The sequence below is a fragment of the Leucopleurus acutus genome (assembly GCF_964270905.1).
Source record: "Leucopleurus acutus genome assembly, chromosome: 11".
In the NCBI taxonomy this organism is placed as follows: Eukaryota; Metazoa; Chordata; class Mammalia; order Artiodactyla; family Delphinidae; genus Leucopleurus; species Leucopleurus acutus.
In genome coordinates this window covers 18,414,791-18,431,961 of record NC_139152.1, presented here as the reverse complement: position 1 = coordinate 18,431,961, position 17,171 = coordinate 18,414,791, and the positions used below count along the sequence as shown (strand labels likewise).

Genomic DNA, 17,171 nt, shown 5'->3' with positions numbered 1-17,171 from the left:
TGAACTCAGTTTCTTTACTTGCTTTGCATGTTTCCCTTTTACTTTTGCCACTTTAAATGTAAGCTACTCATTCATGAAAAATTTACTTTTCAACAACTTTCAATCATATTTTTTTTTTGCGGTACGCGGGCCTCTCACTGTTGTGGCCTCTCCCGTTGCGGAGCACAGGCTCCGGACGTGCAGGTTCAGCGGCCATGGCTCACGGGCCCAGCCGCTCTGCGGCATGTGGGATCTTCCCGGACTGGGGCACGAACCCGTATCCCCTGCATCGGCAGGCGGACTCTCAACCACTGTGCCACCAGGGAAGCCCTTCATATTTTTATAACCTGTTTTTTTCAGTGCAGATTTTTACAATCATAACAAAAAACTTTAAAGTCCAGTTGGGTATGTAGTGAAAAGTAAATCATCCTTTCACTGCTGTCCCCGACCTACCCAGAGTTCTTGCTGAAGTAACCAACCCCTGTTACCAGTTCTGATTTTCTGTGCCCTTCCACATATGTCCTATGCAAGCACTGATGCTAATTATCTTTTTCCTTCAGGGCAAGGACCACATTCCTGAATATGAAAACTTAAGGACTATTATTCTTTAGATATTTTTTTCTGATTATTTCCCCATTATTTTTACCAGTCAGCCACAGGTGTGTATTTAGCAGCTTTACCAACGCCTGGTGGTATTCAGATTGCTGGGAAGACTCCTAATGATGGCTCATACGAGCAGCATATATCTCATATGCAGAAGAAGATAAATGACACGATTGCTAAGAATAAAGAATTATATGAAATCAATCCTCCGGTAAGTGAAATAAATCTCCACTGTGAATATATAAGTTGCTATTTAGATTTTAGTACATTTTTAGGTTCTCTTAGAGATTTTTCTGCCACTGTCTAGATTTGCTCTCCTCATTGCTCATTCTTTCACCTCCCTTTACATCCATGCTCAAATGTCTTATTTTTTAGGGAGGCTGACTTTGACCACCCTATTTAAAAAATTAACTCTCCTGTCAATTTTTGGTACTTCCTATTCTCCTTCTGTGTTTTATTGTTTTCTGTTTCTCTTACCTCTATGTGTCTTTGTGTGTGAAATATGTTTTTGAGTTTTGTCTACTGCTTGATACTCCCAATAGAATGGAGCTCCATCAGGACTGTATTCCTAATGGCTGGACCAGTTCCTCCTGGTAGTAGCTGCCTGATAAATACTTGTTGATGCCTAAAGAAATGGCCTAAAATGTTCTTTTTTAGTAAAAAGAAAGATTGCTTATCTGTGGTAAAAATGTTCAAGAATACAGAGTCTTTTCTTTCTCATTTTGTAATCACTGTAATAGGTACCCTGTCAGATTTATCTAGGGCAGGTTAATGTGAAGTGTAAGTAAGATAAATGGATGCGAAGGTGCTGCAGAGGTAGCTGTGTTATGAAACTGTGTGGTTGCAGTCTTATGCAAGGTATGCCCTAGCAATGAACATTGAAAACATTTTTGAAAAACCTTTTTTAAAATAATCCTTTTTTTTTTTTAAAGATAGTTCTGTTACACCAACAACAGGCTGTGTCTTTTACATTTGTGCTTACATTACCCACATTCTCTTGATATTCCTGTGGCCAGCAGATATTTAGAACCTCTGATTAGCTGTGATCTTTGGCTAAAAAATGGGTGAAGGCTTACTAACCCATATAAGATTGTAGCCTACACTGACCTCAAAAAGATCATTATTGTAACTATCAAAGTTTATTTAACTAAATAAGTTGCATAGCAAATACATGTATAATATGTGTATTATATAAATATACACATACATAGATACATATATCATATTCCACATTTTACTATGTGAGGCTTTGAAAAATTACCACTGCATAAGATATGAAAGATTAGAATCTTATTTGGGTACATAAATCTTTAATTCTTTATAGGTTATTAGGACTTTTAAATGCTGAGTAGAAAATACCTTCTGAGCTGGAAGGACCGCCAATTCCCTACTAATTGTAGTGTCCTCTTTTTACACTAGATGTCAGTGTTGCCTTGCTGTGTCTGTGACAGTTTCTGGATTAGTGTATGAAGGTTGCTATTATCAATTAAAGGAAATAGCTATGTACTCTATAAAAGGTTAATTAGTCATAAAGGTTATAATTAAATATGGACTATGAATACATTTTACGTACTCCCCTCCCCCCCGGTAGTTTTCTGTTAATATAAAAATGTAAAACCAGACTGAAGCATACAAATATCAAATCATTATGTTGAACACCTGAAACTAATATGTTACATGTCAGTTGTACCTCAATAAAAAAAAAAAGACTGCAGTTTACAAAAACAACCTAAAACAGAAAAAGACAGTCATATGATGTAAAGCAATTATATTTCTTTTAGGAGATATGTGAAGAGATTATAGGATCACCCATTCCAGAACCTAGACAACGCTCAAGACTTTTGAGATCTCAATCAGAAAGCTCTGATGAAGTTACAGAATTGGACCTTTCACATGGGAAAAAAGATGCATTTGTTTTGGAGGTATTATTGCATTGGACTAATTTCTTAAAGTTTTTGGAAGATAAGATATATATTTTTACAGTCAGGTCCTAAATTGGTGTGATATTTTTGTATCATTACAACTGTGAAAAATATCAAAAGAATATTTTATTATAGAAATTACAACAAACTTGGTAGCATATCTTTTGTTTAACAAAAGTTAAAAAAAGTTTTGGAAAACTTCGTTTTGGAAAATTAGTTTTGGAAAAATTAGTGTTTGGGTTGAAATATAATTAAAATATTAAACTTTTGGAGCTTTTTTTGTAAACTTGGATTAATTTCAATAAGAAGGTTCTTTTCTTTCACTTCCTATAATTATTATCTGCTTTATATGTCATAACATGTTACTATAATTATAACATTTTTACATGTAACACAATAATATAAGCACTGTGAATTCTGAGTGTAGTGTTTTTTTTACTGAATACAGAGGGTGTAATTGAACCTTCATTGTAAAAACGCATCCAGAATGAACTAACTTTCTTGGAGAATAAATGACATGAAAGGTTTATGGAGCCTGTGCCCTCACAGATCTTCTTCCCATGCACTCCCCTGTAGAATGGTTAGCTTTGAAAGGATAGACGATCTTCCTTTGATATTGAAGGAAAGGAAAATAAATGAGGATACTTAGAAATGTTTTCTGGTAAGGTGCCAGTTGAGAGAAAAAATCGTATGCCTGGATCTCAGTAAAGCAGGAAGGTGACAGTAGAATTGTATTGGGATGGGATTGGACGTTTGAAGAGTCTAGAATAGTGCCCTTGAATGTGATCAGGATGTCAGCTGTGGGAGATGCTCAAGGCTTAACTGAGGTGAGACTGTTACCTTGTAGGAAACTCAAACCATATGAATTTGTGCCTCTTTCTCATAATCTCTGCAGTCTGAGAATGGAGGAAAAAAATGGAGGTTGGTAAAAGGTTAAGGAGTAAAAAGTTCCAGGGTAAAGTTTAGAGCAGTTAGTTGTACTCAAAGTGCCCTGTGATGGTGGCATCAGCAACAGCTGGGAGCTTGTAAGAAATGCAAACCCTGGGGCCCCTACTTCAGACCTAGTAAATGAAAATTTCAAAGTGGGGCCCAGGAATCTGCTTAACAAACCCTCCAGATGAGGGTTACTTTCACTTTGATCCAGAGCATTTTTCGTATTTTCTGATCCAGGGATCCTGGCTAAGTAGAGAACAGAAGTGCTTGGAGTATGGGCAGAAGAGGGCAAGGTGTAGAGAGATGGGGGTTATAGTTGATGCTGGAGATCTGAGTGTAGAATGTTTTGGGGAATACCACAATCGAGTTATGGCCTTGACTGTGAATGGCTAAAGCAAAGTGGAAGTGAAAGTGGTTCTTGACATCTCGGGTGTAAGTCAGGACTTAGATCCCCAATGTACAGATGAATGTCAATATGTGTCCAGTTGGATATGTTCATTACTTATAATTCACAACAGAATATTGTGATGTAGGAAAAATGGAATTTGTACTTATTCTTTTAAGACATGCCTTTAAATTTACCCCTATGTAATTTTATTTTAAAGCAGTTCTGTATTTAGTCAAAAGATTTTTTTAAATTGCACTTTATTAATTTAAACAAATAGAGATAATGATTGCTTGTTATCTTTGTAAATCTTTTGGAACATGCCCTCATAAAGACTTGAGAAAAGGCTCGGTTTTTTAAAAACTCAATATATTTTATAATGTAAAATATTTCATTTAGAAGTATTTATAATTATTGTGGAAAAATTTATAGATACTACAAAAAGTTTTTCAAGTTTTATATTTTAACTTAGGGAAAAATGGCCCTACTTTTCCTTGACTCTTATGTTTTCTATTTAATAAATAATAAAAGCGATTTTTAAAAATTTGAAACAATTATATATTTACTACTTATGTGATAGGTTCAATCTTTCATTTTCAGATCGATGACACAGATGCTATGGAAGACGTACATTCTCTACTCACTGATGTTCCGCCTCCTTCAGGTGAACAGAGAAAAATTACCTGGAGATGAGACTAGTTTTGCATATCAGTATTTCAGTTCATAATTATTATAGCACTAACTTTATTTTAACAGCTTTATCAGTGTTACTTTTTGTCACATTCTTTGCTGCTCCAAGATTGAAAACATCGTTTAAAAATATTTACATTAGAACTTAGGTGAACTGATTTTTAATCTTTTTGTTTATGCATTACAAAAAAAACATGGTAATTTATTAACATGGTCTAAAGTTTCCCAGAGGTATAGCGTTTTAGAAAAAAAGAATGAATGGATCTTAGTTAGAACTTCATGTAATAATTGAAAAATGTTATTCTTTTTTTTTTAAATTAATTTATTTATTATTCATATTTGGCTGCATTGGGTCTTCGTTGCTGCACGCGGCTTTCTCTAGTTGCAGCGAGTGGGGGCTGCTCGTCGTTGCAGTGCGTGGGGTTCTCATTGCGGTGGCTTCTCTTGTTGCGGAGCTCGGACTCTAGGCACGTGGGCTACAGTAGTTGTGGCACGTGGGCTACAGTAGTTGTGGCACGTGGGCTCAGTAGTTGTGGCTCGCGGGCTCTAGAGTGCAGGCTCAGTAGTTGTGGTGCACGGGCTTAGTTGCTCCACAGCATGTAGGATCTTCCCAGACCAGGGCTTGAACCCGTGTCCCCTGCATTGGCAGGCAGACTCTTAACCACTGTGTCATCAGGGAAGCCCCGAAAAATGTTGTTCTTTAATACAAAAATAAATGAAATGTTATCATATGTTTTCCCTATAATTTATTTTGACAGGCTTTTATAGCTGTAATACAGAAATTATGCCTGGTATAAATAATTGGACATCTGAAATACAGGTAAACCTTTTATTCTTTATTTTAAGCAAATATAGCATATATGATTTTAGCAAGTTTTTTCTTAATATATGTTTTCTTTTCGGCCTCTCTACTGCAGTTAAAATCTTATCTTTTAAAAAGATACCACAGTAGTTATGATTGTTTATTTTCTGTTACAGTATTTAGTTCAAAATAATGAAATGACATGCCATTATATCTCCCCATATTTAGATGTTCACATCAGTAAGAGTAATCCGATTAAGCAGCCTTAATCTAACTAATCAAGCCCTCAATAAGAATTTTAATGATCTCTGTGAAAACTTGCTCAAGGTAGGAACCTTTTGACTAACTATACTTTAGCTAAAACTCCTCAGGATCATGAAATTAAAGAAGAAAAGTATTTATATTGTCTGGAATACCTTACACAGTTGCAGGCCGAATTATTTTTATTTACTTATCAGTCTTAACCTGCCATCAAGTAAAATGCTAAAGATGTCCTCTCCATCTTAATATGCCACACTATAAAAGGAATATATTTTAAGTTATTTCATAGTGTTAAACTTCATAAAAATCTATATTTGTAAATTTAAAAAATGCCTTATTTTTTTATGACTTAGAAATATGATTAAATCTTATTGTCTGCTTAGATATTAAAAATATATTCATAATGAAAGAATAGACGAAACAGAAGTGTTTTACTCTACTCAACTTTATTTGCCATAGTATAATGTACATTAAAAGATCAGTTTTTATAAATTTTTAAATTAAAAGAAATATTACTAATATTTTCTTTTGTGTAGAGCCTGTATTTTAAACTACGGTCTATGATCCCCTGCTGCCTTTGCCATGTCAATTTTACAGTATCTCTCCCTGAAGATGAATTAATTCAGGTAACTAAGGTTCAGTCTGTTATTAAAGAAGATTTCTAACTTTAGTCTGTTTTAATATTATACATTTGCCATAATTAAAGAAGTATAAGCTGCTTTACTTCAAAATATTTTTAAACGTACTAGTATGAGGCAGACCTTGTCTGTCTGTTTCACTTTTGTGAACTCTTGTTATCTGAAGGTGTACTCATATGTATGTTCCAGCGTATGTACACTAGGTGTGCTTCTGTGCGACTTCTCTAGACCCCATCTTTCAGAGAAGGTTTTTGAGCTCTTTCTGGAATACCTACGTTTAGGTATACATGTTGGGCTTAGTTGTAGTCTGAATGTCTGAGTTTATGTGCAGCTCTGGTTGAGAATCTTAACCAGGAAAGGCAAATTAGCCAGTTTGTATAAGTTGTTCCATGGTACTGAAAAAGAATTATAAGAAGCTTTTTTGGGGAATGATTGTTTTGCTAATCATATTGTTTCTGTGATTCTAGGTTACAGTCACAGCAGTTGCAATAACTTTTGACAAAAATCAGGCTTTACAGACCACAAAAACACATGCTGAGAAGTCATTGCAAAGAGGTAAACCTATGGTAGATGGGAGCATAGTTCATGTTTGTCTGTGTTATAATTCAGTGATAAAATATAGAGGATAGGTAGAATAAATAAATGACGTGTTTCTTGACAGTATCTGTCACTTTTTCTGTTTTCTTTATCAAGATAACTGTGTGGATAAGCATATGGCTGATGATATTTTTCACACATGAATAGGTGGTTGGCTGCTATTTACGTAGAAAATGCTGCTGTTTTTTAGAGTTAGCTTATAACATTAGTTCTGCAGTAATTTAGAGGCTCCTATCCTAGGAACTCTGGGGAGGTCCTCAAGGCATCTGAGAACCAACTGATGTAGCAAGCACCATGGATTTTTCTCAGGAAAGGTCCCATAGTGTTCAGCAGATTCTCAGAGTTGTTCTTTATCCAGTAAAATTTAGGAAGTACCATGCTTAATATATTCCAAAGAAATGCAAAATCTTAGAAACCATTTGTGTGTTCTGAAAAAAAAGAAGAGGGAAATAGTATACTTTCTAAAATTTAATGACTTACTGGCTAAATAAATATTCATGATTAATCTAAAAATTTTTAAGTTGAATATATCCTACATCTGTAGCATTGAATTAATGTCAGATGTATTAAATGATTATGTGTTCAGATATTTATCAAAAAATATAGATAATAACTGGTTTAAGTGTCATAGAACTAGTATAGTACAAAAAGTAGGATAATAATCATCATTAGTGAGTGCTTATTCTTTGCCAGGCACTGTGCTAAGAGATTTATATACATTAGCCTTTCTAAATCTCACAACAGCCCCACCAGAGAAGAGAGCAACCACTCTCAGTGTCCGCAGGTGAAGGACCCCCATGGAAGAAAGCAAGGACAAACCAACCAGAATTAACTGAGTTGGGGGGGAAATTATATGTTATCCCAGAGTAATTTTTAAAAAATTAATAAGAGATCATTACTAATTAACTTGTGTTTTTCCTGCCTCTCAAGCCTCTACAGATAATGAAGAACTTCTGCAGTTTCCCCTCGAACTCTGTTCAGATTCACTTCCTTCTCATCCTTTTCCACCGGCTAAAGGTTGGTTAAGTAAGGGAAATGCAAGCACAAATACCAGTTTCTAGATCCTTTCTCTTGCTTCTTCACTGTAGGTAATCTTAACTTAATTTTGAGATGGAGATTTATTCTTCATTTCCTCATTGTATGTTTCTTCATGTTCATAAAGGGGAGAGAGTAATGTTCCTTTTATTTTAATTTCTCAAGTAATCTCATCATGACTTATTAAGGTAATTGTTTGTGTGATATTCCATTCTTATAACTCAAATGTTTTAAAGTTTTATTTTCAGAGATTTGGATTTCCCAAAGTATTCACATATGGTATATTTTGATATTTATATTATATCTGGTAAATTTTTTTCTAGCAACACTAACCTTCTGCAAAAATTTTTAGATTTTCATAGACAAACAGAATACTTATTTTCTTCAGAAGCTATGTGGAGAGGTTTTGGGTGGAGGTTAGTACAAGTGAGAAAGGGATGAGCTTTCTGTCTTTTGGGTGTCTTGGTTATATTTGAGGAACATTTTTTCAAATGCAAAATGATTGTCCCTTAATTCACTAGCAGTAGATCTACTTAGATCTGTACAATCTTTGGAGAAAAGTGGGAGGTGGTTTTTTCCATTTCTCTTCTGATTTCAGTGCAATTTTTATTATAAAAATTTCAGAATTACTGTACCTTATCTTGTAGCATTACATACACAATAAATGTAGTTTGTGTTTTTTCCTAAGTTTTTTATTCTTAGAAATGATGCTTTTGTTATTTAAAACCAAATTGGCATTTCTAATTTTTCTGTTTTATAATACAAGTGACATTATTTTATGGTTTCTACTTGTCAGTTACTTTATCTGATACCGTATTAGTTATAATACAACATAGTTTTATATTCACATTGCCTATATGTCAATAGAGTCTTTACTAAATCAGTGCAAGGCCTGTGTAGATAAATAGATCTTGTCTCATATTTTGAAGCTGAAAAGAAGCTACTTTCAGATTCTGAACTTTCTAACATGGTAACTGTGGTTCTTTTTCCTTTTTGTCTAAATTAAAATTCTAATTTAGAACTCCATAGAGAATTTCTTGAAAGAATAGAGAGGAAAAATCAAATCCAAAGACAATCTGAGTTCAGATTTATAACTTAAACATAGCTTTCAGAACAAAAAGCAGAACAATCTAGAATCTTCCTTGAACTGACTAGATAGGACTTTTTCTTAAACACGTATTTTCTACAGAAACTTATATTTAACACAGGGTTAGTTCCAAACCACTTTTAGGTATCACTTCATTTATCCTTACCCAGCAGTGGTGGCGAGGGGGAAACCAAAACCAAAAACCCAGTCAGCAACGACGAAAAGGTTTGATCAATTGCTAACCTGTACAAATATTTATTTGTGGATTTGGGGTCCCTGTTAGTCCAACTTTACCATGTTGTTAATAGCTACTGAATTCTGCAGAAGATTAGATTTAAACTCTGTATATTGGCCATATCTATATTGATAACTTACAGTTTCTGCAATAGCTTTCAAAATATTTTCAAAGGTAATGAGAACTAGTGCTTTTTGAAGTCATTAGTATATTTTGTACAAATGATACTCTGAACTTAAAAACAAGGAAAGAAGAATTTGAGTAGAATAAGTCATATCTGAACAGTTCCTAAAATATTTGCAATTTATTTTAAGGAGCATGGAGAGGGACCATAGGTGAAGTAGTAAACCAAGAGACCTGGCTTTTCTTCTCAGTTCTGCTACTGATAAAGTGTGAGAACTTGGGCCAGGTAACCTCTAATTAAGCCACTTTTAGTTCCTCATTTGTAAAATGTGAAAGGATTAAGATTCTCTCTAGCCTTTAAATTTCTCTGATTTCTTGAGTTTCTATAGTTTATGGTTCTTCAATTATTAACATGTCCCTATTATTAAAAACGTAAAAGCTAAATTATGCCTGAGGTCACACTGAGCTTCTGTTAATTAATTTTCCAAATAACTTCAAATCAGTTAAACCAATGATTTTTAAACTCTGTTCCTCCAGACCATAGAGTTTCTTCAGAGGTGCCTCATGGCCTTCCAGGAGGCAAGGTGCCGGCGGGGTGAGAAGATAGGTCTCTAGACCCCCTACTTCTGAACTAGAGCAGCTTCAATGCACTACGCTTTATGTATCAGCTTTCTATGTATGATTTTCTTGGAAGAAAGCGTTTCAAAAAGTTTGAAAATCACTGAATCAGATCATGCCACCCTTATCATCATCATCATCGCCACCATTTTCAGCTTCATAATGATCAATATCATCGCATCTAATACTAATATATATAAAACTTTAATACTAAGTGCTTAACTATAAAACCTTTGTGCCTTTCCTTGAATGTTACATTTTAAAATCATCAATGAACACTAAAAAGTTTATCTGTTTACTTTTTTTAAAGTCGTGTAAATTGTGGTTTACGTTGCATCCTTATGTATTGTCTTTGCGTCCTCATGTCTTGCCAGGAGAACATGGGCTATGATGTATATATTAGAAAAAGTTATCTCGAAGTGTTTTGGAAAATTTGAGGATAGGATGGGTTTTGAAAAGGTCTGAAAAGTGTAATAATAGAGTGTTATATCATGAAAGTAGTAATTGAACATTGTAACATGAAGGAAGGCTTTGAATAGAGAATAGAAATATCTGGGAAAAGTTAAGCTTAGCAGTTTAGAGGAAATAGGTGGGAGAGAGAAAGGTGAGGGTGAGGAATAAATGCTCAGAGAACTTCTCTACTTTCTTATCTGCAACCACAAGAGGTTTAAAAGTTTACTACTAATACTGATAAGTAAATAAATATATAGTTTTTATAGTTTTGTCAGGTTAGTTAGCTAAGCTGATCGAGATTTATCTTTTTTAATTCTGAAAACTTTGAATACTAATTTATTTTTCATGTTCTTATCACAAATGGGATAATTTATTAAAATTTTTTATTTCCTTTTATGTTGACAGAGTAGTCTCAAGAGCTATGCACAGTCTGTTTATTAACACTTCCATCTTTTCACTTGTAGATAAACCTTTCCTTATCTTTTTGTGTTATTGAAAATGAGTGAGTATTATGTGAAGAAAAGATGCTTCAATAACATGTTTCCTAATTGACAGTGTAGAGTAAGCTTGGGCCTGAGTTGTCCATCCATGCTTAATTTTTTTTCCTTCCATCTTTTGTTATATTTGTTACATATTTTGTTTCTCAATGTAACAGAATAGTTTGATGTATGTCTCAAATTCGTGGTTGATTTGGTGTTACCTTGATAGTTACCATGATTTTTCCGATTTGAAATATTAAAACATGCTGAGCCTAAGTAATTTCTTAAAGGACATTATCATGTGATGGTCATCAAAATTCTTTGATGACTACTATGAGGAACAGAGATGATGTGGCATCACTATAAATTCCTTTTTTTAATGAAACTGTGTTAAGAAAAAAGATGACTATAGCAAATTTTTTATACCACTTTCATAATGTTTTTTCCTCCTCATTAATATCTACATGTCAGCTTTCTGAATATCTGTCACTTCACTCTGAAATGGTTTTTTAAGAGGCTTTAAAAATGAGATATATTTTTATGAAATGAAAATGAAAAAAGATGGAGCAAATATAGTAAAAATAGGGAATCTGAGTGAATGTAATCTGGGTGAAAATTTTTTAAAAATCAAGATATTTCTCATGAACTGTAATTAATCTTAAAAATTTTATGCATGTAATTTTTATAAAAGGTTAGCATGTTACTTTAGATACATGTCTAAAGACCTGAATCTTGAGATATTTGAAACCATATTGAGGGACTTAAGAACTTATATTAGACAAAAGTGTTTGAATTATATACCACTATAAATAGATCTCAAATACTTTATAAACCTAATCTATAATGGGATAATTGCTTTCATTAAAATTCTGAGAGTTTAAGGCTATAAAAGGGTTTAATTAAGTCAGTTTTAGTGTTTATATACTGTTGGATGAAACTGTATAGAGGAAAAGTTTTTTATATCACCCTTGTTTCTGTGTCCATTTTGCTTTATGCTGGGGTGGTATCCTCATGTTCAGTGGCATTAGCTATAGCCTGGGAGAAGTTCTTTTTTCACTGAGCAGTTGCTGATGAATAAGACAAATATAGGTCAAATTCTGGATTTCAGTAAAAAAGAAAACAAGTTTGCTTACACCCTCAATATATTATACTCCATAATTAGGTATCCAAATTTGAAGCTTTTTTCTTTATTTTTATGGTAGGCTATCAGAATTACTTTTTGTTAAACCAAATTTGATTTTAAAAGATAGTTTAATTTTTTAAACTTAAATGACTTGCCTCACATTATTTTAACTTGTAATTAGAAATATAAATCTATAAGACCTACAAAAGTTAGCTTTTCCTTCTTCCTGCCAACTAATGGTTCTGAATTCTTACAAGTATATATAATTCTTTATGCTAACTAAAAATGTTTTTATGTATTAAGAGTTCATTCCATGTCTGTTTTCTCTCTTATTTTTTTAAGATATATTTTGTCACTGTGACCAAATGGTAGCAACTATGAAAAATGCTAAAGTTCTTCATGTTATCCGTGGCCACAGCAGTGAGTGAGGGCTCCTGAAAGGAGAAAAATGCTGAGGGGAAGGAGAATTAGAGGAAAACAGAAACTAAAGAGTGGAAAATGTGAAAACCTCATCCAAGAAGTGGGAAGGAGAGAAAGAGTTGATGGAGAAGTAGAGATAAGGAATCTTAGCTTTTCCAAGAGCTCGAGGGCAGTGAAATCCAGAGTCAGAGGAAGAGGGAGTGAAAAGCAAAGAAAATTGAATTGGGTTACTGACCCAAAACAAGGATTATTTGGAAAAAAGGATACAAAGGATGGGAGTGAGAGGAAGAGTGAATGATGGGGATTGAAGAAGAAAAGCAAGTGAGTTAGAATGTTGCACACCCGGGGTTGGAAGCTTTAATGACTCAAATAGGGCAGCTAATTGTCTTTTGTCATCTACTGTATGTATTACCTGTGTAGCTATGTAGTTGAATTTTTTTTTTTTTTACTAGTGGAATATCCAGATCGAAGCAATTTGTGTCTTTCTGTATGCCTTAGTAATTTTTAACTATAATATGGCAATTTCATTATCAATCCACCAGTATTTAAAGACCATTATGGACCAGATTTATACTGAATGTTTATGTACATCATTTGTTTAACTCAGTCATTAAGCCAGATTTTATAGTTATAAGACATAGCTGATCAATGCATTATAGATTGATGGAAGTGCTTAAAGGGACATAAAACCAAATTTTGATCATAATAATTTAAAACTAAGAATGGTTAAACAGGAAAATAAAACACACAGTTTAGAGACTCCAGATTGCATATATTTTAATCTGCCAGAGAACCTTTTCAGAATTTGCAGGAGGTTTTTCAAATTTTGTAATTTTTTTAGGGTGACTGGAAAAGATTATCTCAAATACTTTTTAGTTATTCAAAGCAAAGGTGATCTGTAAATTTTAATGGTAGAAAGTAAGTTGTTAGAAGAGTAGTCAGTGTAAAACTCTATCATAGCTAACCCATACCTTTGTCATTGGTTATTTAGGAGAATGGAAGCATCTCAAACTTCGGAAGCACTGGCAGGTGTATAATTGAGGGAGGAGGAATTCTTGCCACATTTTTTTTTCTGTTTTTCATCTATATGCTCATTTCCACTAAACTGCTTTAATCTAGGTTAATCCCCCTCCCCACTCCGCTAAGGCCTGTTAAAAATTGCTCAAGTGTAGTAAGAAAATAGTCAATCTGCATGTTCTGTTTGCCTCACTAACTTTCTAGGGTTGTTTTTTGAGGGATAGCATGATTATCAGTAACTGGTGACTTCTTAAAAAAGCAAAATTGTATTCAATGGGAAAGGAAATGCTAAGAGAAGTGGGCTGCTGGGTGGCTTGATGTAGACTGTCTTTGCAGCTACAGTGGGGCCTTGCATATGAAGTATTTGTGTCAAACTCTTCCCCAGAGATGTGCAAATAGCCAGAACTGGGTGCCACCTCCTCAACAAAGTCCAAAGGACTTTTAATAAGATTTTTACCCCTGAGTATGAAATATGTTGTCTTTTTTTAAGTATTGGCTTAGAGATTGCATACGGATTTATTTATTCTTAAGCAGAATTACTGCTTTGTCAGTGAGCCAGACAGCTAATATCTGCAGTTCCTTCTCTTGTGAAAAGCCTGTTATTACCTGGGAAGCCAAACTGTAATTGGAAGGAGCAGAGTGACCGAGAGTCTGAGGTCATTAGATATTTGAGGTGTTCAGACCAGTCCGAGGTGCTGACGTCCAGCTGCTGCCAGGACCAGCTCCTCTTGGGCCTTTTCTCTGAGAGAAAACATGAGCATCCTGGCAAGCATGTTAGGAGACGAACCTGCTCTGCTTCAGTGAGGTCAAAAATCTTGTCGCTCAGCCATGTCTCTAATTTAAAAGTTTTGTTCTTTTAAAATTTTAATTCAAACACATTCATATTTGAGGGCAGGGAATAAATATTTTCCCTCACTTGTTTCTCCTCTTCCCTACCTTTCGTAAAATTTTTTTTGGAAAAGTAGTAAGTGTACTAAGTGTACATGGTGAAAAATTCAAATACTACAAAAAAAATCACATTGTCCAAAATAAAGCTTCCTTCTCCCTTCGTTTTCCTTCCCAAGAGGCAGATACTCTTTAACAGGTTATTGTCTGTCTTTACAAGGATACTCTATCCTTTTTTAAAAACACAAATATTCTACAGATCATTGTATACCTTTGTTTTTTTCCACCTGACATATTTAGAGATGGGAACAGATACCGTCTACATGTTTAAGCTCTTTTCATGGGTACTTGCCATTAAATTATATACAGTTGCTACTAGAGAATTCCGTATTACCAAGATAATATCAAGGTATAGAAGACAATTTTAGTAATTTTCACTTTTTCTTTTAGTTTCCTTCCCATCCGCACATTTTAAAAACTTTCACAGAATACCTAATGCCGACTATATTTTCTGTGTCTATACTTACCGAGGCTATACTGCACAGGACATACGAGAGCTCTGGGACCCTCCTGGGATGTATGAGCCTGGGGTGGGCTATTTACTGTCCCAGCTTCTGCACTGGGTCTGTTTCCAGGCTGAGCTGTCCCTAGAGATCTGGTAAGCCTCTGAATGTCAGTTCTGTTCTGGTCTTCCTCCTGTAGGTCCCATCGCTTCCTGGGCTTCCATTGCCCCCTCAGGATCCTGAATCAGGAGGATACTCCCTCTAGAACTACAGTCTGAGGGCATGATGGTCAGGGCGCGTCCAGCGTGATCTCCTCATAGCCATTGTGTGGACCTCACCTAGTGATCCCTTTTATCGGACAGTTCTGTATTGTAAGAGGATTGTCAGCCACTGTACACTCTCCAGTATAGCTTGTGGTCGTTGCCTTAAAAACTTGGAGGTGGGGTGGGTGCGGGAGATACTTCCATTGCACCCAATTAACAGAAACATTCTATAAATCCAATTTTTGAAAAGTATAACTTTTGCTAATTTAAGAATATTACCAGAAGGTCAACACATTAAGCAGAGACAAAAATACATATATTTACTTAGTTTATAATTTAAAAAAAGACTGGCTGACCCAAATTATTCTTAGTGTCTTTATGTGTTATTTCTATCTTGGCCACACTATATTCTCAGTTCTGAAATTCTTTGAAACAAAAATTCAAATAATGCCAGTGTGGATAGAGCCTGAACATTAGAAATGGATTATGAAGTTTTCTTTCTTTTATAGTACTGTTTAAATTTGTACAATGACTTAAATATCTATAGTAAAAATACAAACTATCAGGGAGAATGCAGGATGCTGCTTTTATGAGCCTACTGTAAAGGGGATTCTAGTTTGGGATTCCTAGTTGTTTCCGTGGAGAGCGGTCACCTTTTAGTTCCACAAAGTCTTGATAGCTCCAGAAGGAGCTGCTGAAAGCAAAGGCCTTGAATGAAGGGGTTGGTGGTGAGGGGGCAGGTCGGGCTGAGGTTTATGTTTATCTGTGAGAAATAGGTCATTGCCTTGTCTGTAATTTTTAATCTTACTGGCTCTTCCGCCACAAACATTTCCCTTCTGTTTTTCATTTCAGATTTTCTTCCCAGTAGGTTGACCCTTTTCTCTGTTCAGTTTTCTCACATCCCGCTTCCATCCCACTAACATTTGTTACTGTGTTGATATTTTGTGTGTAGAGTTTCTGAAACCTTTTTTGTGTTATACTAACAAGTAATCTTTCTTGGCATGGTATTTATTAATGAAGCTAGTTTTCATATATCAATAGAAACTGTGTTTTAAACCTAAATACTTCTATTTGGTTTACTTTTATAATGAAGCCATAAAGATTCCCTCCTATTCATCTGGCTTTTAGAGAGTATTAACCAAGAGCAAAGAAGAGATACTTGCTTATACTTAGCACCCAAGCTAATGTTGTTCATATTGTCTTATTAGAACACCTGGAGAGTGCAAGTTCTAACTCAGGTATACCAGCTGCACAGAGAGGTGAGTTTGTCTAATCAAGCAAATAGTCTCCAAAGGTGTGAAATTCTAGTGTGGTGATTCATGAGCGTACAGACATCAGAGAAATGCACTGGACGATGGAATAGACACCAAAATGTGGCTTTATTGTAGTTAGAATGTGTCTTACAAAATAGTAATTAAACAAATATTTACATTTTTAGCATTTTAATAGTGTCCCACTTTCTAAAACTAAAGCTTTAGCTTTTTAACATTGTTTTTTAGCTCAGCAGTAGTAAAAGTTACTCTTTTTAAAATGAGAACTTGTTAGGCTCACACTTGCCCCTCACCCCACGTTATCAGAAGCTTTGTCGCCAAAATCAGACATGGAAATAGAATATTGACAAAAATGACCCTTTGGCTTTCTTGTTACTATTGGTAGAAAGAAGGTATTTTAATAAAAGATAAGTTAACTAGTGATTTTTTTTCATGTATTCTTCACCGTTTGATTCTCATTATTTTTATTTTTGATGTCTGGGTAAAATTAGGGCAAGGAATTATTCACAAAGTTCTGATTGTAAATTAAAGCCCTGAATATAAACAGCCAAAACAGTGTGAAGTAAAAAGAATGGGAAATGAAGTTAGTTAAAACACAGCGTATGGTCCTTTCCCTGATCTCTCTGTTAGACCCGCTTCCATTCCCCCTAAGAGACCACACAGCTGTGACATCACCAAAGATGCTCAGCCAGCCAAGAACTTGGTTTTGGACAAATCAGTGTCTAAAGCTTGACTCTTTACTATCCCTCTTACCTGACTTGAAAAGGACCACTTTTTCCCCTAAGTTACGGTTAAATTACGTCATCGGAAGGAGTGTTATGACGAGTAAGAGACGTCATCCATATTTTT

The 17,171-nt window shown here is 34.6% G+C and overlaps 1 protein-coding gene across 7 annotated transcripts in view; it reads left to right on the top strand.

Annotated features, from left to right (window-relative positions):
- The window catches only part of C2CD5 (C2 calcium dependent domain containing 5), an 82,491-nt gene that overhangs the window by 58,826 nt on the left and 6,494 nt on the right, over positions 1-17,171 (top strand). For 5 of the 7 annotated variants that reach the window (XM_082849621.1, XM_082849620.1, XM_082849619.1 and 2 more), the window contains 9 exons: positions 629-793; positions 2,364-2,504; positions 4,423-4,486; positions 5,271-5,332; positions 5,543-5,641; positions 6,112-6,201; positions 6,681-6,768; positions 7,741-7,827; positions 16,260-16,310. In XM_082849621.1, the coding sequence (XP_082705747.1) occupies positions 629-793; positions 2,364-2,504; positions 4,423-4,486; positions 5,271-5,332; positions 5,543-5,641; positions 6,112-6,201; positions 6,681-6,768; positions 7,741-7,827; positions 16,260-16,310 (847 nt within the window). The remainder of the gene's footprint in view (positions 1-628; positions 794-2,363; positions 2,505-4,422; positions 4,487-5,270; positions 5,333-5,542; positions 5,642-6,111; positions 6,202-6,680; positions 6,769-7,740; positions 7,828-16,259; positions 16,311-17,171) is intronic. The other 2 variants (XM_082849622.1, XM_082849625.1) reach the window with 1 other exon arrangement.